The 25,392-nt window shown below is 44.3% G+C and overlaps 1 protein-coding gene across 10 annotated transcripts in view; it reads right to left on the bottom strand.

Moving 5' to 3' along the window:
- Nucleotides 1–25,392, bottom strand: part of NEO1 (neogenin 1) — a 203,405-nt gene that overhangs the window by 43,587 nt on the left and 134,426 nt on the right. For 6 of the 10 annotated variants that reach the window (XM_054836189.1, XM_054836196.1, XM_054836199.1 and 3 more), the window contains exons 8-9: nt 6,373–6,592; nt 418–572 (exon numbers count right to left, since the gene is read on the bottom strand). In XM_054836189.1, the coding sequence (XP_054692164.1) occupies nt 418–572; nt 6,373–6,592 (375 nt within the window). The remainder of the gene's footprint in view (nt 1–417; nt 573–6,372; nt 6,593–25,392) is intronic. The other 4 variants (XM_054836192.1, XM_054836197.1, XM_054836194.1 and 1 more) reach the window with 1 other exon arrangement.

Here is a 25,392-nt window from a genome sequence, read left to right as displayed (position 1 = left end):
GATGTTTTTAGATTTCAGCGTTTCACATGGGTTTGTTGGGGGGCGTAAAGGTGGGACCAAATTTCTGAAGGAGATCCTGCTCCCTGGGTCAGATTCATTTCGCCCTGAACGATCCGAACAAATCACACACTTTGCATTTTCTTAAAGCTTTCTTTTTATTCCCTCTTGCAGTTAATGACAATTTAAAAGTATTTCTTTCCCAACAGAAACTTTAGAGACTCTAACAAGGAATGTCTTATCAGTTCTTCTTGAGGGTGAGAATAAATCGTATAAGCAAACCAACACGGTAACTTGGAAAATCGTTTTGTGGTCTGCAAGTGTGACTTTGAAGAGCATCAACTTATTCTGGGAAAGCTTGGATGGGGAAAAAAATAAATAAAATATCGACCCCGAAGGCTTGAAATATGTAGAGCTTACCCTCAGGCTGAGTCGCCACCTTCAGCGGCGCTGAGCTCTCTCCGGGGCCGTGCTTGTTCTGCGCCACGACGCGAAAGACATAAACTGTTTCTGGCATCAGGTTTTGGATCGTCACTTGCGTCTCTCCAGGACGACTTGTGTTTTCAACGCGTTCCCTTTAGGCACGGAAACAATCGTTGATTAGTCAGAGCGGTTTTGAGGGGTAAAGAAAGGAATAGTTGCTACTAAGATGTGTCCCGTTTGAGTATATCTAATGTGTTAACAGTGTGGTGGTTTACGCTGCACAGACTACACAATATAACAATAATACGCCAAAATTGGTGGTGACAAACGGCTTCTAATTTTGCAACTTCTCTTTAAAAAAAAAAAAAAAAAAAGCACTGAAGTAAAAGAATAAATTATACTTGACATCACAAAATTCTAAGTAGTTTCTTTGTTATTCTTGTAACAGCATGCGATAATTCATAGTGACAGTTTATCCTACTACTCTGAAGCCAGAAGGAAAAATATTTAAGCAGTGTACACGGAGCCTGGCGAGGTTTAAGGCATTTTTGTTAATATTCTGGGGCCGCTTTTTGTGTATTTTTCAAAGAAGCTGGTTTATTGTATTCTACCTCCCAACTTTACTCGGTTCCTCCCTAATATTTAGATTTTTTGAAAACATCCATGGGCTCTGACTTGCTGTCGCAGACGGCTGCGGCATTTACGCTATTACCACACAAGTAGCGGAGTCGACAAAAGGCAGCGGCTGCCGGTGTCTCCGCTGCTCTCGTTCCGCCCAACACGCGAGCAGCAGCCATCCTCCAGCAGCACGTTCCGCGCATCTCGCGCCCCGGGAATCGGGCACGTCGAGGGGCTTCTATCGGACCTGCGCGAAGATGCTCCCCTCCAGCAACGCCGAGGAGACGGCTCCGCGCTACCGGCCGCCCCAGTTTGTCTGCCAGAGCCCAAAGAAAGAGCGCGCGGCGTGGGAAGGAGTGTCTGTGCTCGGCAAAAAAAAAAAAAGGCCGACGTTTTGCAAGCTGAAAGCCGTAATCCGGTCGGGAGAAAACACTCCGTGCGCTGAGGCACTGGAAGGATTATTGCCCTGCGGTTCGAGAAGCTCCGCTGCGCTCCCGGTCACGGGGCAACCTGTCGGGAAGGCACGGCCTCACGCCGAACATCATTCAGGAAACTCCATCGGCTCTCATCAAGCTCAGGATTGAGGGGAAGATTAAAAGATTAATCATCAGCTAACTACAGCCTTTATTTCCAACACGGTGCTGCGGTCACGTGAAGTGTCGCAGAGCTACGTCTGGGTGAGGACACCTACATGCTGCCCTGCCTTGAAAAGCAGCCACCTACTCCTTGGAAACACAAATAAAAGCGGTATTACAAACGAAGAAATCAAAAACTTCCCCGCTGAGAAAAATCAAGGGAAACCGCGACTGCTTTGAATACAATTCTTCCCCTTTTGTCTGCTAGACTTTGTCGAGCTCTACAGTAGAGGGCAGACGATTCTCATCCCCATGATTAGCTGCTATTAAATCATTTTTAATGCAGAAGCCTGGGCAAAATTATTCCACCGTCTCCTCTTTCCCACCTCTCAGCCATTACGCTTTCGTTTGTACCACGGAAATACGACGCCAAAATCCCCGCCTTTAATTTCTTTCTTTTTACATCGACTGGTACGGTTGATTTAGCCTAACTTGGTTGAAAACATTTCAAAATCCCTGTTGATTTCTGCACTATTACGCTGTGGAGAGAAACAATACACTTACTGTAACTACAGATCTGTTTAAACTCACTTTCTAGAATATTCTCCGTCATGAAAGTTGAGCTAAAATGGCACCGCATAAACAGCTTAATTTATTTCAGATTTCTGTACAATTTCCATCGTTAAATGAGCAGCATCATTATCGCGCATTTGAATTAGAAACGTTTACAAAAGATTTTTCTTCTCCTAATGTTTATAAAGTATTTTTTTTGCAAGAAAGAAGCTGACAGGGAAGCGAGAGGCAGGAAAGAAATATCACACCCACCGCAGAATGAAACTGGGAGGGCAGGGAAAAAAGAGAAATATTTTCCCTAACTTTTCCAGGGCAAAATATTTGCTTGAAAATGCATTTTCAAATGGACGGTTTGCTTTAAGACGTGTCTTAGATATATAATGATGGTATTTGAAAGCCCAGAGTAAGTGCCAGCTGATTCACAGCTGTGGAATAACATTCGTCTCCCATTGACATGCAAAATATATTGCATTTTCGGCCTCAAGTGTAAATGCACTCACCGATTGTATCTGGGGGGGGGGCAAAAAAAAATCAGCAATCCAAGGTTATCATTGAAAATGACAAAACCAAAATCGAATTATTTTAATGGCAAGACAACGTTTATCAAAAAAATAAATAGATACGTCAAAGTATTGCAGGTTTCAGTAATAACTAGGAACTGCACCTTCCCTCAACACAGCATGTTAAAGATACGTCGGGATTAATCTAATTAAGTGCCACATGAATCTCTCATTTATGCCCTTGCTTGGGGAGCCTTGAGCACCTTCTACGAGCTCTGATGTGTTTAGGTAGGCAAACCAGGTAACAAACCAGATGGTCCATATGAATAACTGCATTACCTGACAGAACATGATGACTGTTCTAACTCACTCCAGTTTAATCCCCAATTAAAGAGCTTTGTAAACTAGAGGTAAGGTTTAAAATAGCTACCAAGTTGCCTAAGGGGAAAAGCCTACGGTTCCAAAGAAGCGGTGATCTGGAAATGCGAAGTTTAAAGTTACGCTTGTATATATAAAACAACCGTCGGGGAATTATTAAGAAGCGGCTCGGTGTGTGCCAGCCGTGGAGCCTGGCAGTGAGCTCAGAGACATTTGGACAGTGTGACGACACCCAATTAAACTCCATTTTCTGTGTTGGAAGCACGCTAGGTTGAACGACGGGTTTGATATTATCTGAGTATCTCTCCCGGGTAATTTACCATCCTGGACCAGCAAGGCACTAGTTATGTCTTTTGGTTTTGCGTAGATCCAGAAAGTTTGGAGTTCTTTTATTCGAGCGCTCGCGTGAAGTTTCAGAGAATTAAACCTCCCTTCGCCCCCTCACATTTGAATTTCCATACCCTTTCCAGGGGAAGTGCCTTCAATTCGGAATACCTAACGGAAGGGTGAAACACCCCTGCGACCAACTGTACAGTCTGTAAGGAAGACGGTCATTTCCACCTGATGGGATTACTGCCGTTCTTCTAGAGGTGTGACAATAAAGGCATGAGACACCCACTTCCTGCGTACGTAATTCCCTCAAGAAAAGCCTCTCTGACATCATCAAGCCAACGTGAAGACATGCCACCAGCTTGGGACGTTCTGCAGGCACTGCAACAAGCAGGAACAAGCCGCCTTCACGGCCAACTTGCGTGCTTGGAAACGCTCCTCTTCTGTGGATAGTTGCCGCTTCCCTGTTAAAGAGTAACCTCCGAGTCCTACGGATCTTTCTCCTCACTCACTCCTCCCCAGCCGACACCACGCACCACCAAACCCAGCTTTAATCAGTTCGGAAGCGACACAAGCAACCACTACAACTTTGGCAGCATTTGCGTTTTTGCTGTAATTCCTCGTTTGCTGCCGGTTACAAATCTTCCGTAACATTCAGGTCGGGGGCCAACGTTTTTCTGCAGGCAGACACTGAGTTTACAACGTGAAATAGATAATTTCTTGGGGGGCAGAAGGCATCTCTTGGCAGGTGAAGCAGTTGGCGGCCGAAAAACGACGTGGGTGCCCCATGACTACGGGCGGGGAGAAACCATGTTCCGGTCGTCTTGCAGTCCTCCTCTAAGTAAGCTCGAAGGGCAAGGTTAAGGAACACCTCGCCGCGTTTCTGCGTGTATCTCCTTTCGCTGCACGGGTCAAAATGAGAAGAAGGGACGTCGGCGGTGGCCGAGGCAGCTGGCGCCTCAGGAACCGCACACCCTGGCTGCTGCAGAGAGATTTAACGACCCCGACAATCCATGAGACCACGGTGACTCTCTGCAGCCCTTTGAAGACGGTTCAGAGATGTCAGAATATCTAGCTAAGCCGTTCCATGTTAGATGTACTTTTTTTTTTTTCATTTTTCACAAGCCCAATTTAAAAGGTAAATAAATCAAATACCTCGTTTGATCACTGCTCAAATACAAGCGAGGAAGAGACAACACTTCGGTTACTAAAAGGATCCAGTAATGCATGCAATGAAAATGGTATGCGTAGGCAAAAATATAGTAGTACGAGGAGATGGTACATATGCACTTAAAACCACTGCACAGATATATGATCATGTATAATTCAAGGGCTACAAAGCGATCATTTAAGCAGCAGTTTATAACGCTGAGAAAGAAAGGAAGGTTGCACATCCAAGCTCGACTTCAAAATTTTCTGATCTCTGACCGCCCAGGTGTGTGTGACACGCTCCTCTAGGTTTTTATTCAGTAACCAAGCAACGTTTCCACAAGGCCCAACCACCTGCTCAGAAAGTTTCCTTTTTTTTTTTTTTTTTTTTTAAATTTTATTGGTCTAAATCTAGGTTGAAAGGCAGGATTTCACAGTATTTTCATACCAATCAGCGAAACGTGTGATACCGACTGCCTTTACGAGGCATAATAAAAAAAACTGAAAAGGGAAGGGAGTGGTGAAGTTGAGAAAATAGTGAATACGTGCAAGTAAAAGGCTTTCAGAGCCTCCTTTGAACCCTGATCCAGAAGGACACTTAAGCAAACAAAGATCTCATTGCAATCAATGAAACCACCTGCTTACAGGTGAGCACTTAAGTACTCGGCTGTGTAAACTTTCCGTGGAGGACATTAACCCAAGGCGGAGGGTTGCTGTGCAGGAACCGCAACTGCAGATGGTCCTGGAATTTCCTGATTTGTTCACCTCAAACGACGAGATGTCTCCTTCCCTTTGTTCTGCCCGTGCTTTTGGCCCAAGAGGAACATCATCTAGATTTCTATAGTCTTGCATGTAGTCGAAGGCGATGCATTTTGTTTCCTCAAAAGCAATACGGGGAGAGGCATGAAGCCATCTCCGGCAAATTATTTTCTAAAAACCCAGCGGGTAGAGCGGTTACGATGAGGAGGGTGAAGGAGGAGAGGCAAGAAGCAAGAACGGCTGGCAGGACCCCACCTTTCTTCCTCGTCTCACTTAAAATGTCTCCAATATCCACAGAAGGAAGGAAGAGTAGCAATTCACCATGAGTAGCAGAGCGTTTTATATTCTCTTCAAACGAGTTAACTTTGAGGCTCGCGCTCTAGTCACTAAGCAGACAGGTCATTTTCTCTTGAGTAATAAATCTGATAATCAAGCAATTAATTAAGTATTGCTCAAAATGATTGTTAGCTCCAACTTCTTCAAACTTATCACAACAATTTGAAACTGTAATTCTGAGCAGCAGATCCCATCAGGAAGAAAAAGGGGTAGATTGAACAGAACCATTGGGATAACCGGTCAAAAACCTCACCGACGCTTCCCATTCATGAAATTTGTATTTCCAGGGATTACTGATCAACATTTAACCGCCACCTACCGCAACACTTAACCGCCTGTTCTCTCTGGAATCAGACTACATTTACAGTAGACTGCTCGCCCTCAATAGCACACGGATTATCTGGAGGATGTTTCTGTGCCCGCTGCGGATGGCGTTTATAGCAGCGTCAGCGTTCCCGAAGAGGTGTTACAGTCTACGCTTGCTCTGTAGTTTCTACGCGGTCTGCTAAAAGCAGGTAGCAACTGTCTGCAGTCAATCAAAAGCAGGCGCAAGCTCTGCCCAGAACACCACGCAGCAACGAGGCAAATAAAAATGCACCTCATCAGGGTGCGGGAGGGAAGGGAACGCGACCCCTCGGACTCTGTGGCCACTGAAGGTTGACACTGCTTCTAAGCAAAGCTAGCGTGAAGAGTCACCAAAGAGCACGACCCGTTTTACCCATCGAGATCTTTACCTGTTTATACCTTCCTTGGTGTAGAAGATTGAGTAGGTGAGGTTGTCTCCTTGAGGGTCTGATACAGGCGTCCGCCACGTCAGTCTGATGAAGCGAGTGGAGACGAGGGTGGCCACGACGTCCCGCGGGGCTGAAGGCAATGGTCCCGTTGTAGCTGGTGCTAGATGGTCATTAGTGGCACTGGTCAGTGAAGTGGGAGGTAATGTTGGGATGGCAACATCTTGTCATGTGCAAACATTGGGGAATATGAAGGGCAAACATCACCACGGTTTAAAAAAAGAAAACAGGGAAAAAAAAACACAAAAGAAATAAACAAAACCACGATGGGAAACAAAAGAAAATGAACACACACAAAAAAGGCCATTAAACTGAAGGCTGACATGCAGGCAAAGGTAACTACTGAAAACTAATGGGAAATATTAAAGGACACGTCACTGTCGAGCAAGCAGACCAAATCTCCGTCGTAATGGAAGTGGCAAGGGAAAGGGAAGGGTGAAAACTGAGCATAAAATAGGACCTCGTAAGAGGACACAGTAGTGGCAAACAATATTTTTATGTCTTTGTAAATCAGATGTAATACCAAACGTTCACCGATTAAAAACCCCAACTTGTATGATTTATTAAAAAATACATCCAGACCCAATTTTCGACTTTATTTCATTAACATGCAGAATCAACTTATACTCTTCTCAATCATCAAAAAAAAAAAAAAAAAAAAAAACCAGACAGACGAGTACACAGAATTCATTTAAGAAGTGCAAACTCATCCAGGTCGTGCACTTGAACACTGAAGTCAGCTCACATGGTAACTGCTTTCTGAACCGGCCGGGTCCTGCTACAGCCAGCGGTGAGATGATGCGACCGACTCGGCGCGGCAGTGGAAATACAGACCTTTCCCTAACTTTCGCTAAGGTCACCGTTTTCTTTCCATCAATGCTCTTCCTCTCTAACACACATGACATCATTTTACAAAGATACTACCAAGCATAAACGACTCTCGCTTCATATTATACGACGACTTTACAAACTTTTTTGTGCTAAGCCATGTACGTCTTCCTGTATTACTGCTTTAAAGCTAGGCTAAATCTCCGGGATTATTGCGTTAAAAGGTTGGCAAGTTAACAGCACAAGCTGTAACGTACAAATAGCTGTTCTCCAAATCCTATTAAAGCAATCCATCCAGTAAATCTAACAGTAATATTCTGAGCAGCTGGACCCCAATTACCACAGCGTATTACAGGAAGCACAATTAGTAACAAAACCCTAAAGCTCAGGATACCCTGAATTTTTCTGGATTCTTAACTATTTACCAAGCTTAAGCCACCTGATGACATTTTCCACACGGGAATCCACGCTGCCAAATACACTGATTCACTTATTAATTATGGAAACTAACTAAAATGGCTCGGATTTTCCCCAGAAAGAAGTTCAGGACTAGCTTTTGTCGAGCTGCAGCATCTCCACCTAACGTACTCCCAGAATACGTGGACTTTGTGTCTCGATAGACGAGGAGAAAACCGCACGCAAAAAACCTGACCGAAGCAGAAAACGTTATCTGAACAACCAAACCTTCCGGCAGACACACTGAGAACGTCTTGGCTGCACTTAGAAGTCTATCATCATCGACAACCTGATTTTAAATTCTAAAAATACCTTGTCAACCAAAGCATCACCTCACACGTAGGTCTTCAATTGGCAGAACTCGCATTTTTCATTTCTGTTTCTTAGGCAACTACCGGCAATGGTGGAAGAACGAACCCTTTAGCGTTTATCAGATTTGCACAACATAATAAAAGTACGTGGGCAGAACCACGAGACCCTTCGCTGTTTCACATGAAACCCTACGGCACACACCACCACGAAGACACGGGTGCGCTTCTCGGGACCAACGACCACCACAAACGAGGCCCAACTCCACGGGGACGCCGGCAATGTCCTCCCTCCCCGCGTGCCGCTGTGCCTGTCACCGCTCCATCGTGTCTTCCACCCTTCCTGAAGCTCTCATTCAAGTTTCACTCCCCCGACAAATACTGCCGTAAATCCAACCACCAATTTAATTACATTTCAATTACACGTTTCTTCTTTCCTTTGATACTAAAATCGAGACTCTTTAGTTCAATATCCGTATCTTCCCAGGACCCTGCAAGGCTCCCGGAGCCAGCACATACATGTTTTGGCACTGAAAACACAGATCACAGAAAGACAAGTACTCAAGAATATCTTCTTAATTATCCTTTCCACGCTGTAATGGGCACAGAGCGCAATTAAGTATTCTCCCCCTCCGATCAATAGACTACACCATTAAATTCACATTCATTGCAAAATCTACACTATTTTAATGTTCCTGTAATTAGGTTTCTTACAGCAACACCCGTTTTACCTCTTCTGCTGGACTCAGTGCAGGGTGTTTCGTTGCACAGCTTCACCCCTTGTTTGATGGTGCAGTACAATCTACCAAGGGGCAACAGCAACGTCTCGGGGCAGAAAAGGTTCTAAGCTAAAGTTATCAGCACTTACAATTACCTTACTCCAATGTGAAACGTCACTTTTTCTCACCAAAGTGTATTAAGATCCTGAAGAAACCAAGGCAGGCATTTGCCGTAATCAAGACACTGAAGGAGAAGAAACTCGAGCGTGGTCACGGGACACGTGCCTGACATGGATGGCTGCCGTTACGGCCAACTGAGATCGGGAGAGCTCGCCGATCTTCAGGGACAAACCACTCACAACCCTACGTGGAGGAAAACAAATGGGCATGGCAGGAAGGCAGCTTGGTCGAACGGGGAGCTCCTGGCCAAGCTTAAGCACACGAAGTGTAAAGGAAGCAAAAACAGCGACCAAAATGGCTAAGCAAGCAAAATACAAAACCAGCATCCAGGCACGTGGAATTAGGAAAGCCACATCTGGACTGGACGGGTGGATGGTGGGGCCTGTGCAGAGCTGTCTGGCCCAGCAGGCTCCCAGCCTCGTGGTGAATGGGGTGAAGACTGACCGGCAGCCCAGGTCGTGAGCGGCATTTTTCATAGCTCCACCCGTGACCTGGATGAGGGGACAGGTTTGCAGGTTCTACCAGACTGGGAGGAGCAGCAGATACACCGGCAGAGAAGGAGACCCACCAGGCTGGAGAAGTGGGCTGGTGGGAACCTCAGGGTTCAACACTTGAGACGTGTGGAGTCCTGCATCAGGGTCAGGGAATCTGCCCAACTCTCCTCGCTCTACTCCTGAATGACCATTACGGTGCCACTTCAGTATCGCATTTATGGTCCCAGCCACGTCAGCCAGGCTCCTCCCATGTTTAATGCTGAGCCCACGTTAACAGTTCCCTTGGGCTCGAGACTTACTCGCCGCACCTACCTTCACTCCTTCCGCATCGTGTTGCCACTGAGGAAGGGGGTACGGTACTCTGCAAGAACCTCCTTGGTGCCTGTAGTTTTCAGCATCTTTCCTGGAGTGCCTGCTTGATTGACTTCCATTTCATTTCAAATTTCTGTTTGCTCTACATTTTAATTGAATATTTTTCCCTTGCAGAGAGCTTTAATTTCCTACCCTTCTATTAACTAATTACATTCATAATATTATTTAGAACCATGAAACAGTTTGAGGAATCATCTGTAGGGAAGCTGTTGCTACTTCAATACACAAATTCCTTATATCCACCATTTCCGTTGCTCATTTTAACTCTAGGAAGACTGTAGGCGATGAATTTCTACTCCGCGGACTTAAAAAGAACAACACTCCAAAGAACGGTATCAGACTGCCGTTCTCCAGCACAGCAATTGCCTTTTTAGAGCTCGAAATGCAAACCAGGTATCTTCCATCGCCTTATGTTAATACTTTGGTTTTTCTTACGTGGCTTGGTAATGCTGTCAGGTGATCTGCTTCAAATTACATGTTCTTGACGCAAAAGTTGCATCTTACCTAGCTTTAAAAACTCATTCTATTTAGTTAAAATGTAATACAAATATTTTCAAAATAATTAAATTGAAACAAAATGCTGAAATTTCTCTAAGGAAAACTATTTCCCTGATGAATTTTAAAAATTTATCTGCTTAATCTAAACCACATCCCACATACTCATATATTTGTCTTCCCGTATAATGAAAAAGATCCATCTTTTACTTAAGCGATCTGCACGCGGCGCTTGAAGAACCTGCAGGCATCGAGATGAAGAGCCTGGGAGAGCTGCCAAGATTCTCCTAGGTTAACAGAAACCCAGTTTTATCCTCGCGCGAGACTCAAACCCAGAAACATTCCTTCTGACAGCGTTCTAGGTAGATCGGTCAAACACGACAAAAATTAGGGGCGTCTGAAAAATACACTGGGAACCAAAGGAAAGCGCAAAGGACTTGTAAATCGTACAAGGAAGGTAAGCAATGAGTAGGCAAGAAAACTCACCCGCGGAAAGCTGCAATTAAATACCAGCTTGGTAGCAATTTGGTACTGTTGATAGCGGTGGAACGTATTTAGAAGACCGGGTTATTTCCTTTCCTTTTTTCCCCCTTCTTCCTCAAAACGCCTCGAGTGCCATTACAAACTGATTTGTACACAGCCGTGCGAGCAGAAAGCTCAGCAGTGCAGAGCTGTGTTAATGAGTAATTACACTAAAATTAGTTTTAATGCCAATAAGGGAGCAGCTTTATTACTTTAAGCTTTTAAGCATGGTGTAACAAGTATCATGCAAAACAAGTCTCTTCTTTCTAACATGTACTTCATCACTTTTTAAAAAGCAGCTATACTGCAGAATATTCCTTGCAGACCTATTCCTACACAGTTTCACATTAATCTCATTTTTTAAAAAAATATAAAATAGGCATATTCAGCAAGTGACATGCTAAGAACATGGAAAAAGAAGGACGTTGTTGCATGCCAGACGTATATACAACAGATTTATCTTTTCAACCGCTGCCGATATATCAGTTTTTCTGAGCTTATGTTTTTCTAAGGGATCAAGACCACGTCCGTGCTCCGTTTGGCATCCCGCAAAGGCCGTACAGTCGAGATGGAGCGCGTTGTCTTGAACAGCGTTTGAAAGAAATCATTCAGCAAACCAGCCGACATAAAATGAATCACTCCTTAACCAGTGGCTCCACCGCAGTCAGGGGCTGAGAGGAGGAGACCGAGGTTAAATAAATGGTACTAAGAGGATACATTCAAACTGTTGCAATACAATTTCAATTCTGGGTCAATAGACAAGGAAAGTCACTTGATTTATCTGTCTGCATCTAACAAAGTTAAAAGCTAATGAAAAAGAAGTTAAAAACAAAGCCAAATATTTCAAGCAGTCCTTTTCCTGCTTCGCACAATATTTTTTCTACTGCTCATGTAGTAACCTGGGCAACAGAAGGATGTCCAAACCCCTAAACAAATGGAGGTAACGGTCAACGACTGGAGCCCGGTCACTGCAGGCCACCCAGCAACCCACCAGCAGGGTGAGGTAGGCAGAAAAATGAGAAAGTAAGATTTTTTTCTTAACTTTTGGCCAGAAAATGATTTTTACCCACGGTACATATGCTTTATTCCAACACGTTGGGGAATTTGTGCTGCCCGGGTACAAGACCAAGACTTCCAGCTAAGACAACCCGAGCACAAATCCCACTGACCCAGCCTCAGAGACGATCCCGTCTCTCCCTCCCTACAAACCGTAAAGTTCCCGGCTCGTCTTGCTGCATGGAACAAAGACGCGGGGACACAGGCCGGGATCGCCAACGGCTCGAGTTTCTTCTGAGCAGACATCACCTATTGCAGCTCTTTTATCAAAATGTTCCGGGGAGCATGCAAATACCCACCAGGAGCCAGACTCGAACGAACGAACAAACATCAGTGACCGGAATAACTCGAATCCTTCACCAGCAAAAGCGCAGTATTTTAATTTTACCAACATTAAGCTGGTGAAATCCAAGAGGCAAGAGCTACGGGTGCCTATCAGTTTGATACGCTAACGTGGTACCCAGCTTTTAATCGCGTCGGGAAAATGACCCCCGCTGCTATGAGCGTAATTCTCTGCGGTGAAATAACGAACAATTTGAGGGGGCGTCTGCGGTGCAGTTCTATCGTCCTCATTTCAGGATGTTGATGTGATCTTTTAAAAACAACTCTGTCAAACGTGCCACACCTGAAAACTAGTAAGTGAAACGCTCTATTTGTTAGCTAATTATTAGAAATATTTTCCACGTTGTCCAGCCCCTCCGGTTTAGATTTCCTTTTTCCTCCTGTTTTCCTCCTGCGGCACATTATTGGCGTATTCACTGCTTCCTCCTGCTCTGGGCAGTAACATTCCAATTATACCATCGGATATACTACACAAAGGAAAAGCGGAACAGGAATGTTATCTGCTTCGGCATTGCCGCTGTTATCTGAATGACCTGGGGCGAGTCCAACTCCCTCGGCTACCTCATACGTAGGACGAGTAGACCGCTGCTACAACCTTCCTCACAAAGGTAGTACTGAAATGTGTGAAATGAAGGCTCACGAAGACTCGAAGAGCTGGTCAGCGGCCGTATTTAGACTATTCCTGGCCATATTTAGCTGCTCACAAAGTCACAGTTACAAGGTCTGTCAAATGAGAGCGTCGGGGACGTCCCGACCAGGGTTGAGGCAAGGTCTACGTCGGAAGGGACGCACCGGGGGGTGGACCAGCTGCTTCTGCGAGCCCAGCACCCACAGCGCACGGACCCTATACGTTTCCCTTTGGACTAGCTCTTACCCTGAACACCCGACAGGGACCGGAGCGCATCTCTCCGTTCGGTTTCATTCCATAGCTTTTAAATGTAAATAAATCTTTGATTTCAGCAACAAACTACGACAACTGAAAATAGTAAATTACTATTTTGCCAAAAAATCTGTTGGAAAGAACATGATGGAAGACATTCAGATCTCTGAACACCTTGAATATTTTAACTGCATACCAAAAGAAAAAAACCCACCTCAGAGGTACTGATATGTTTAATTTTCACTTGGGGTATTCACATAAAACTGTTTACTTGATAAATAATATTTTTCACATAAATGATTCTTTAACCAATTCCAGAAAGGTAATCACCACTTTCAAACATTTTTTCTTTTACCTAAAGCACCATTTTCCTAAGTTGGAGCTTTTGTATATGAAATCATTTCTCCCGCTTCGGAGCAGAAAGCTTTAACTCTGACCAGCACTAAGGGGCTGCGATACTTCAAAGAGTCAAAACACACCGATTTTCATTTTTACACTTTCCCTGACGGTATTAAAAAACCCCCAAACAACAGTAACTGGTTGCAATAAGTATGAAATAATAAAGTAAGTCCGTGCTATACAACTATCCTTTAAAAGTTTGCTTTTTTTTTTTTTACCCAGATGAAATTGTCCTTCTTCAAATGCTTTATTCATAAATTTATGACAGAAGGGACGTCATCTTGTTATTCCTAATTCCTGCATGATTCCATAATTAAAAAGAACCAAAACAGGTGAATTGGCCATATAAGTTCTTATCAGACAAAATGAAGTTGATACTTTGTCTCAATAACCAAATTACTTCCTTCCCTTGGAAAAATTAATTAAAAGAAATCTATCAGACTCCTAATTCTTCTACTAAGAGGTGCTTTCACGCAAAACTGAAAACATGAATAAACAGACATGGACAGAAGAGTCTCATTAATTAATTTCTGCTGTATATAATGAATGTACACTGCTTGTATCTCCTGGATTTCATGACGACCACCAGCACCTCCGGTTACCCGGTGTGAGACACAGATCTCTGGCTCCTTGACGTGAAAAGACAACAAAATTTAGTACCTCAGAGAAAATTCAAAATTCTATCAGTAGTCGTCTACAACATTGCACTTCAGGGCAACACCTAGGAGAAAGCACAGCTGTGGCCAGCTGGACATAAAGCCTACTAACCTCGAAATTACTTCTAAAATTCAGATTGCAGAAACCATTCCAAGATTTGAAGCACATCTGCTGAGGAGCTGACCCCATGAAGGCCGCTCGCGCCTGGCTAGCAGAGATCGGGGACAACGGGCTCTGGAATTCAAAGGTACACAGGTTTTATGGTTTATATTGCAGTGGTTTATCCGTTATTTGCTGTGATTAGCTGAAAATCCATTAGCAATGCTTACCATTGCATATAAAGGACGTTTGGTACCAAAACAGACAGAAAAATAGTAGAGTCTTTGATAACAGCATTTTTCCAGTGACCTTTATTTTTTTTTTTTTTTACGACAGGTTCACATGGCAACAGTATCTTAGCGTCTCTGTTTCACCACTCTGCGGGGCCAAAGAAACCTCCGAGTTGCCAGCAATTACCAACCCTGCGTACTTCTTCTATGCTTTTATATGCTGCTCTTATTAAAGCCGATGCCTTTAACTTCTGGAGTATTTTAACTACTCTTGACTATAATACACAATCACTTGCTGACGGGAACACGAGGTGACGCTGTCTGGGAATTTACGTTTGCTGAGTGGCAGCGATTCCCCTCTACCACTCGTAGGGCTGGGTGTACTTACGTATATACATACGTCAAGGCTGGTATTGACTTTATGGCCCGGACCCCAAAGCCGATTCGCCTCGTTAGGCCAGAAGAGCGAGCGTCCAGCTTTCCGTGCCGGCTGCAGGAGAGCCGAAGGCATTGGAAGGGTATGAGAGACACCAAAGCTGGGGAGGAGAAGCAGTCGGAGGACCGAGCTCCCACCGGAGCATCTCCCGGGCGCTGGGCGTTCATCTCAACCTACGGGGAGCTAAACCCGGGCAGAATTCTCCTCCTCTTTTCAGTGCTATAAAACGTTTTGCTGCTTTGTCATCCCGAATCAACTATTTTTTCATACAAGCAGTTCCCTTGATCACCTCGAGGAAGGGAGAGGACTGAGGACGAGAACCCCACACAGCTCTCAGACAACTTTGTCTCTGGCAGACTTAAAAACCCCAATGCAATCCCTCACCCCGAGGAACACTCCCTCCCCTAAACGAAAGCAACTCGTTTTCTTCATAAAATGAAACAGAGATGCTTGCTTACTTCTTTCTCGATGCCTATGTTTTTTTGCCTAAAGCAGGCTGGCAAAATGCTTGCTTTTTTTTTTATTTTATTTTTTAATTGCCTTAGATTAATTTCCATTACCACTGGGAATGAGAACTGTTATTTACTCTTCAGCCGACGCATACTACTTCAAGCAGCTCACCAAAAATACGCACCCGCAAATTCCTAACCGATACTCACCGATTAGGATTTTTAAGCATTCGTTTGGCTCTATATTCTAATGTAAAATGGGCACTGAATAAATTGGGACGATATAAATATACTGATAAACACGTTCTGCCCATGAGCCTGTTTTTTAAAGGAAGTCATAAAATCCATTCTGATAAAGAACACCCCTCCCATTTTCATTTCGCGATGAAATGCTTTGGTGTAGAGGAAACAATTTGATTTTTTTCCTGTCTCATAAAACAAGCATTAAAAAGGCGTGACGGACCTTATTGACGCATTACACGCAGCGGTGAGTCCGCAGAGGAAGGCAGCCTCTCCTACAGACCTGAGCAGGAGCCCCGCGGTTTCGATCAGATACCGATGGTTTCAGGGGAGGATGTAAAGAAAAAAACAAAAAACCAACCCCTGCATGCATTTTGATCACGAGACTCACATTGTAAAAAAGAAGGGAAAAAAGCCAAATGTAGCTCTACCTATCCCCGAGGAGTTTAAAACTAACTACTTCAAAACAGATTTTGTTATTGGAAAGAAATTCAAACAGTAACTACATATTGCAAAATGCATATAGCAATCTTAAAATTCTTTTTTTTTTTTTAAAGACTTAAGTTATTTTTAATAACCACTCCTTGAGAAAAGAGAGTCAAAACCCCTAAACAAAACGCACATATGACCCTAAGGCAGTAAAAGTGCATGAAAATGCATCAAAAGAACCCCGGGTGGGTTTATTCTCTTAATGTAAATATTCATAAACTGAACTCTTCTGCAGAATAAAACTCTCTCAAGAACAGCAGAGCCTGCAACAATATGCTGCAGTTTGACTTTAATACCTCGTAACAGGAAAGCAACGATTTTATTTCAAAAGCAGATGTGCTCCATTTGAGCAAAGCTTGCTACGGAAGAGTTCCTAATAAAAAATACCGCATCTTTTTGGAAAGCGTTCGTTTTTACAGGGTGCGGAGCCATTTGCATATTAGAAGAGTTAGGCAAGATCGCTCCCTCGGTCTCAAGTTTCGCTGGGACTCCGCCAATAACTCGTTTGATCCCCCGGAGCAAATCGCTTCCCCGCGCCTCCATGTCCACCTCACCTTGCGCGGTTTGCGCAGCGTCGTTGGCTTCGCGCTCACGGGTCGCGTACCCAAGGTAACAGGGCCGCAGTTGCTGGCAATTCTGCGAAGGCTACAAATAATTAACAATAACAACCTCAAGCAGCCGGGTTTCGGGCTAAATCACCGCTTTGACGGCAGAGCGGTACCAATACACCGGTACCACGATCGAACCACACTACTCGACTAATTAAAAGACGTGGTTTTCCAAGAACCACCACAGGGTAATCGCTCTCCTTCTCTCTTTTCTCACTAACAGCCTAAACCAGAATGAACGAACCCATCCTCGAGCTGCGGTTGCTAATCCACCAGGTGCAATTCCTGCTCCTTCTTGTAGGTAGCTTTGCTAACCCTTGATTTTAAACTGAAATATTTTATTGAAATGACCGCAGAGGCTACAACATCTCATGTAGGACCTCCGCGTTGATGCGTGCCAGCAGTACGCGGGATTTATCGGAATGTTAGCCTACACGGTTATATCTTAGAGAAAACTCGTTTCTGCTAATCTCTTTATCAAACATCGACTTATTTAACTACTTGTTTCTTATACATACCTAATGCAGCCTATTTATTTTTCTAAGGGAGAGAAGATATAAGCAAACGCCAGCTCTCCTCTTGAAGGCCGCTTTCCTCTTTTAGGCTATAACCATGGATAGAGCAATATGGTACCGGGGGGTTTTCTACTCCTTTCCACTCCCTCACCATTTACACGCTACCTCAGGCCCACAGTTTTTCTAGAAACTAGATGAGGTATCAGGATGTTTGGGAATTCACATCGAGGACACGCAAGCCAATCTTCTGAACTCTTCATTAAGATTTTTTTTACTTTCTGTTTTTAAAGAGCCGGGTAACGTTCTCTTGCTTCTTCCTATTTCTAATTCTAGCAGAAATAGTAAACCCCAGCAGCATTTTTAAAAGACAACTTCTTTCACCAGCACAGAGGCTTGGGAATTTGGTACGCACATCGCAGGCCCACAAAACCGAGAGGTGATTCCCCAAACGTCCACGAGCAAAGTCTACAGCAAGAGGGGCACGAACTGCGGTTACTCAGCGTTCCCCACTGCTAGAAACTTCCGAGCAACGGGATTAAAAAGCAGTCATACGTAAAACGGTGCTGCCGAAAAGCGTGAGTGAGGACGCTGACTCTAGTCCCAGGGTGAAATGTCCGTGGCCCCTGTTAGCTCTGTGGCTCGGACTCGGAAAAGCAGACCCACGTACCGCTTTCCTGTTTCTCCTTATTTTCCTTTAGCCCCTTCAGTAGTAACGTGTCAACAGGAAAAGCACTCCGAATCCATTTGTCTTTTAAAGACTTTGGCTCCACGATTATTAGGCTCCTTGTTTTTTGGAGGGGAGAGAGGTGATAGGAGAGAGGAAACAATCAAAAAAACCAGAAAATACCACACCAGGATATTTCTAATGCAGTGAGAAGAATGACAATTTGCAGTTAGTTTCAATACCAAAATTAGGCAAATTTGAATGCACGTTATTAAAAATGACTGCATGTTTATTGGATTTCCTTACGGTATAAAACCCACAAGCCTATTCAGGTTGTCAACTGGAAAAATACAGGACATCAGAAGTGAGAGAGTCTTCTCCCGGATTCAAATATTCAACGGTACGAATCCTATTACGCATGCAACCAAACTGTAAACCAACCCTTCTCCCTTTTTCTCCAAATGGCATTCAGCTGTCTCTGATATTCCTGTATAATTTAGCAACTTTGAAATATAAGCAACCAATTAAGGCCGTATCCGCACGGTTGTTCCCCCCTCTGGCGCGAGCCTGCCAAAATGTGATATTTTCCTTTACGACACGAGGCTAGGATCAATTACAAATTAAGGCTCCTTGCGTCAATCTTCACGATCCTGTTTATGAATAATAAAGGCAGAGGAAATGCCTTTGGTAGTCGTGACAGGTAACAAGCTAAAGCTAATCCTGCCGTTACACTCTTCATCTAAAAAAGAAAAAAAAAATCAAAACCCACGAAACCCAAGCATCCATCGTGACGCAATGAATGCATCTGATACCTACAGTTGACGTCCGTCACCCTGATTATTTTTATTTCCGCCTATAACTAGAAGCCACGTACAGGCAGAGGAACAACCGGCCGACGCTCAACAACTGTAGCCGGCCCCCCTGAACACACTCGCATTTGCTTAAAACCATTTCAGAGCCGCAGCCAGCTTTGGTTCCTGGTACCAACCACTGCTGGCAATATATTACCTAGTATGGCGGTAGCCAAGCTGCCAGAAACGACAGTTTTATAAAATATAAGAGAATAAATGGAAAATTAACTTGGTGGGTTTGGTAAGTGATATTATGGTGAGTGTATTTGCTTTTGTTAGCCTTTCTGGTGGCAAAGAGACTTTTACTGGACCGAGAAACTCTATTGGGAATTCAGGATGACCCAGAAGAGGTGATCTCAAAGCCCTTGAGCCCGTTTCGCAGTTCTCATACAGCGTATACGCATCCTGGTTCATTCCACTTCTGCTGTGGTACAATAAATATAGACTAAATACGGGGGAAGGGCAGAAAACACGTATTAGTATGTGTTGAATGTTTCTCAAAATACATCGAGGCATTTTGCTCCTCCGGGTTCTTTCTCTGCTTCCCCCTAACATTCCTTACGTAGCGTTCTTCTTTACAATATGATGCATAATTTCTTTTAACGCAAGTACCTTTTAGCCATTAACGTCACTCGTGAAAACCAAAATTGAACAGCAGCCCAAGCGTTTCAAACGGCGTAAGTAGCAATCGCCATAACCCATACGTGCGCTGAGCTGACTTCAGCTGAAGTCACGGTGCACGCGGCCCGATACGAACACCTTCGGGAGGCTTCACGTTTCTTTGCCAAGTCGACTGTAAATACAGTCATAAAACAAGAAATGAAAACTAGTACGCGCAATCAAAGCATCCTGTAACTTTCGTTATGCCTCCCTGCAATTCACCGCGCACTGGCAAGCATTAATCTATCACTAATTTAATCTAAATTAGAGCAATTTATTTAACGCGCATGCCAGCTTTAAACATGAATAGTCTATTGAACGCCGAGCGAGAGAGCTGGTTAGGTCCCATTTCATGAAGTTACAATTCACGAAGCTTGAGATCTGCTGTGGTTTAGTTTAATCAGTTTGACGATATATAAGCAGGGGCCAGAAAGAGGGAATAAATAAAGGTCATGTTTTAAAACAGGGACTGAGTCAAGAGATGAAACTAAACTGAATTAAACCAGCTTTTTGACAACTTTGAACATACGTGCAGCCACGACAAACACAAATGCTGACTTTCACTGAGGAAGACTAGCTAAGTAATGCAAATTAAAATCAAAATTAAACCAAAGAAAAAAAAAAAGTCTTTCGACATTAAAGAGGAGAACATACTGTTATGTTTACAGAAAATTAGCAATGAAGTGTACACAACCACTAACAAAATATTCTCAGAGTTTGGCTTTGGTTTTACAAAACACTCTTTGAAGTCAGTTTGCCATTTCAGATGCTGTTTATGTTCCTAAAACAACTTTCAAAACCAGCCTTACAAGCTGTTCATCTATCATTCACACGAAGCCACTCCGATATTCTAAGACAGTGACTGAGCTGGAAAAGCTCTCACCTACTCACAAGCACTGCCGATATTTTTTAAAACTTCGTTGGGCAATCAGTACCGAGGTCGTATTTGTACACTCACTGCTTTTAGATTTTTTGCAGAGTTGTAGTATCCTACAACTCTCTCATTTAAAAAAAAAAAAAAAAAGAGTATTTGTGCATGCAAATTCTTTTGATACGTGTGACGATGCGTGCGCACGCATAAGAGCTTACGTGCACGTGGAGTGGTGTGTGAGGAAACGGCGTGGATTTTATACTACGGTAACCACCGCCAATACTCAAACTCTTTTAAATGGCATATAACATATAGAAGATACTCGGCTCAAACATCACAGTCCCATAACCTCCTGTATTATTCTCTGCATTTGAGAGGCAGATTTTGACATAAACCGTGATAAACACTGTATGGATATCACGTTCAATACGGCAACAAAGCCGTAAGTCTGCTGAGTGAAAAAACCGCCCGTGGATATATGTTGATATACGATAACAAAAGCGGGCAGACCACCTGAGGGGAGAGGAAATTCTCCTGCTAGTCTTGTCTCTGCAGATACTCATCGTAGTGGATTTTCCATCCTCCTACAAGAGACCAGAGGCGATTCTCTGGCGTCTCACCAGGTTTTCGATCCTGGCAGAGTTGGGTGCCCTCCGCAAGTTCGTTACTGCGTCCTGCTCCCCTGAGATCCACGACTCATTTCTTTCCAGTACTTTTTCCTCTTTACAGGAAATTTGAATTCTTGGCCGCAAGAAGGGGTTGCAGCCTTACTATTCGGTTTTTATCTACAAATCATTTTTCTTTGCTGGTGGACGCTAAGATTTCTGAAAGCCCCTCATGTAAGCCCACGGAGACCTCTTCCCATTTTCCTTGAATTAGGACACATAAAATTGTACGAGAGAGAAAGAACACAAAGACACTTCTGTTCGAGTGAAGAAACAGAGCAGTCTTCAGGAAGAATACCCAACAGAGTCCTTCTCTTTCATTCAACGGACTTATTTCATCTTGCTCTGACATTACATATTTTTCAATACTTCTATAGTCTCTGAGAACTCCACAGAATTCCATGGACTGAGAAAACATTTACTGTATTACCTTGACAACGTTCTGGATTCACAATATGTGACCGTATACAAAAGACTCTAAAAAAATTACCTCTGTAAGATGTGAGAGAGCCTGAGAAGTTACATTTGATATCTGTGAAAGCATCCAAAATAGGTCCTGAAGTAACACGCAAGTTGTCTGCCTCTGGGCTTGAACCACACAAGGGTAGAAGTTAAATTTATGTAAATTTTTACAAATGGAAAATACCCAGAAGTGCAATCGAGTTTTTCAAATCAGAGCGCAAGCCTGTCAGTGCCAACTTTGGATTTCTTTCAGCAGAAGCCAAAATTTGTCAAAAAGAAGTTATATTTGCCTCCTACAACAGAATAATGGAACTTACAGATATGGAAAATGCCGAGTATTTCATATACCTTGATTTAAATAAGGCTTCTGACATTGCCTCGCGTGACATTTTCAAAAGCAAGCAAAATACGTTCCAGACGAGGCTACTACAAAAGTGGATTCATAACCGGCTGGAAAACTCAGACGCGGCGTAGTTCGCAGTGCTTCGGTGTCAGAGGAAAGGTGATATCGCACTGGGGCGTACAGGAGGGTATGCTGAGTGATGATACAACGTGTTGGGTTTTTTTAACAACCCAGAGATGATGGAGCAGAGAAAATGCTCGTAAGGTTTAAACGAATGCAAAGTCAGGAGGGCTGCAAGTGCACCAAAGGGCGCGTTTAGAATTTCAGAGTGGGTTATCAAAGTGGAGAAACAGCCTGAAAAAAGCAAAGGTTCGACACTCTACAAGTTAAGCAAAAAGGACCCAAGGTTTGACTAACAAGAAGTTGGAAATCCAGCTACAGCTGGGAATTTTTTTGATTGGCTTCAGAAGATATTTCAGCTCCCCTCGACTAAAAGCGGAATCCGATCCACCGAAATCTCTGAGCCTGAAGTAACCTGAAACAATTCAATACCACTTGGGTATAGAAATGTCAGGTTTTGGGGACAATCTTAGCTGAAACGTGGTGACTCCAAAAAGCTCTGACCAGACTTCTGATGTTCTCCACCCTGCTGCGGGTCAAGGAATCCCCACCGTACCCTACCAGGTCTGGTCCACCTCATTTCACTCCTGTCAGACTTGAGATAGCTCGTGGCCAAACTCTGGCAGAGAAGTACCAACATAAAATTAAATTACTCATGCGGCAATGGTCCCGGACAGAATTTAATTACACGAAGAAAGTACCAATCTAGGTCAATTAATGATGTCTTTAAAACTCTCTCAGAATTAGGATTCACATAATGCAATTCAGCGGAGGAATTAATATCATACGGTGCAACTGAAGTGGTGTTACACTTGAATCAAATTTGGTTTGTAGTGTCGAACTGCGCCACCAATACCAGAGGTTTATGTTTCTCATAAGGAGATCAGCAGGGAAATATGGACCCCAAAATCGCCATAATTTGACTATTACATTAAGAGATATACAAAGAGATAAATGAGGTCCATTCCTACCTCTCAGACCAACAGTGTCTCTGAATCATAAAATGCTACTCGTTAGGAGGGATCTCAGGAGCTCATCTATGCACCCCTCACACAGAGCGCAGCCACCTCTGACCAGGTCGCTCAGGTCTAGGTGTGTCTTGGGTATCTCCAAGATTTCCCAACCTCCCTGGGCAACCTGTTCCAACTGCAACTACCCTCGCTTTGAAACTGGTTTATCTGATCGGAAATTCCCTTTTTGCAGTCTTTTCCTGTTACCTCCACCTGCTCTATGCCCTCCATCAGCTGGTTGAGCAGTAAGATGCTGTTAGGCTTCCAGTCTTCAGGAATAATCCAACTCACCTCTCTCAGAGTCACAGTACACCTCAGTACATCGTCTGCTCCAGCTCCCTAATCATCTTGGGAGGTCTCCACCATGCCAACGTCTGTCTTGTGTTGAGAAGCTTAAAACTGTCCTAATGTCCTCTCACCAGTACAAAGTAGGGGGAAACAATCACATCCCTCGACCTCCTGCCTCCCACCAAGTCCTCTTCTACAAAGCTGCCCTCAAGGCAGCCGGCAGCCAGCCCCCACCACTGCAGGGGTCACTCCGACCCTGATGCAGGACTCCGCACGGGTCAGTGTTGAACCCTGAGGTTCCCACCAGCCCACTTCTCCAGCCTGGTGGGTCTCCTTCTCTGCCGGTGTATCTGCTGCTCCTCCCAGTCTGGTAGAACCTGCAAACCTGTCCCCTCATCCAGGTCACGGATGAAGCTATGAAACCCTCTCTGACCCAGAATCAAGCCCTGGGTAATGCCGCTCACGACCTGGGCTGCCGGTCAGTCTTCACCCCATTCACCACAAGGCTGGGAGCCTGCTGGGCCAGTCGGCTCTGCACAGGCCCCACCATCCACCCATCCAGTCTGTATTTCCCCAGTTTAGCTGCAGGGACGGTGCTGCAGACGGTGTCCTGAACAATATTCACTTCTCTCCCCTCGACCACAGGGCGAACCGTTTAATCTTAGAAGGCTACTGGGATAGGCGGGCACAATTTGCCCTTGGTAAACCATGCTGGATTTTCCCAGTCATCATCATCTCTTTCATGTACCATAACATGGCTTCCAGGGGGATTTGCTCCATGACCTTCCCTGGAACCTTCCCAGCTCCAGCTGTGCTTTTTGTCTTTCCCAGTTCCAACCCAGAACATCCAGGCAATGTCCCTCACTTTTCTGTCTTTGCTTCCAACTTCTACGTACTTTCTTCTTGTGTTTGAGCTCAGTTAGGAGCGCCTTTATCCCTACTGGTCTCCTCGACACGCACGCTCAAATTCCTGCATTTTGGAAAAGACCATTCTTGTGCTTTGAGAAGACTGTCCCTTCAGGACCAAATGGTTTGCCTCTTGCCCATCAACACAATCACTCATGGGAACCTGACAAAAAGATCCTTGAACAAGTCGAAATCTCCTGTCTTGAAGTCCAAGGCTGTAATTCTGCGATTTGCTCTGCTCAGTTCTCCTAGAAGCCTAAATTCAAGCATCTCATGATCACTGCTCCCAAGGTTGCTCTGACCTTTCAATCTCTGATCAGTCCTTTTCTGCTCCTGGAGAGCAGGTCCAACACCTCACCTCCACTACTCATCCAGTCAGACACATAGAACCTCTCTCAACAAATTCTCTTCAGCCGACTCCAGAAACCACCTCCATTACCTGCCACACCTCCAAGGTGCCATTCCAGCGCACGCCAGATGGTAAAAAACCCACATAAACATCAGGGCTTGCAATCTCCAGTTGTGTAAAGGCGGCTTCGTCTACTTCTTTCCCCTTGATTAGTTGGTCTCTAGCAGACACGCACAACAATGTTGTCCTTCCATCCTCTGATTTTTCGGCATAAGCTATCAGCTGGCTCATCACTCTCTCCGAGGCGAAGCTACGTGCATTTGAGTCAGCCCTCTGCGTACAGCATGACCCTCTTCCTTGCCTCCCTGCCCCGTCCTTCCGAAAGAGCCTGCATCCATCCCTCGGAGCATCCCGAGACACCTCTGCAATCCCAAAGGCCTCACAGCTCTACATGCTGACTTCTAATTCCTCCTCCTTGTTTCCTATGCTGGTAATATTAATTCACATGCAGAATATCCTTGCTTGGATATAAACTATTTTCCATGAAAAATTTAAGTTGAAAGGAATGGATAGTTCCACTGCAAAAAATCTTGACGTGGTGCACTACTGGATACCAGCAGCGTATTCAATTCATTCACTTCAAGATCTCACTCCTACACAGCTCACGAGGATGGCACAGAACAGCAACCACTACCTTTTGCAGCGTAAAAGTACAAAAATCACGCAGTGTACTACACTGACTTTGGAATTTTGAAGGTGATACAGTGCATCTCAAGTAACGTTCTGAAATTGTTTTCTAAATAACGTGGCATATTTGTTTACAGTCTATGATTCTTCTTTATACAGCATTCAATAATCGCTCCTTTTTTTTTTGGTGCCTGAGTACTTGTCAAATGCCTATCACATAGGGGCGACAGGGAACCATCTGCCTTCCTCCCCCAAAGGCACCTCCTTTTACTTATCACCACCTGTTCTTTTCTCAGTCCCCAAATGGCAATTC

Source organism: Grus americana, chromosome 10, assembly GCF_028858705.1.
Source record: "Grus americana isolate bGruAme1 chromosome 10, bGruAme1.mat, whole genome shotgun sequence".
Taxonomy (NCBI): domain Eukaryota; kingdom Metazoa; phylum Chordata; class Aves; order Gruiformes; family Gruidae; genus Grus; species Grus americana.
Note: the sequence above shows the minus strand (reverse complement) of the source record. Positions and strands in the feature narration are given on the sequence as shown.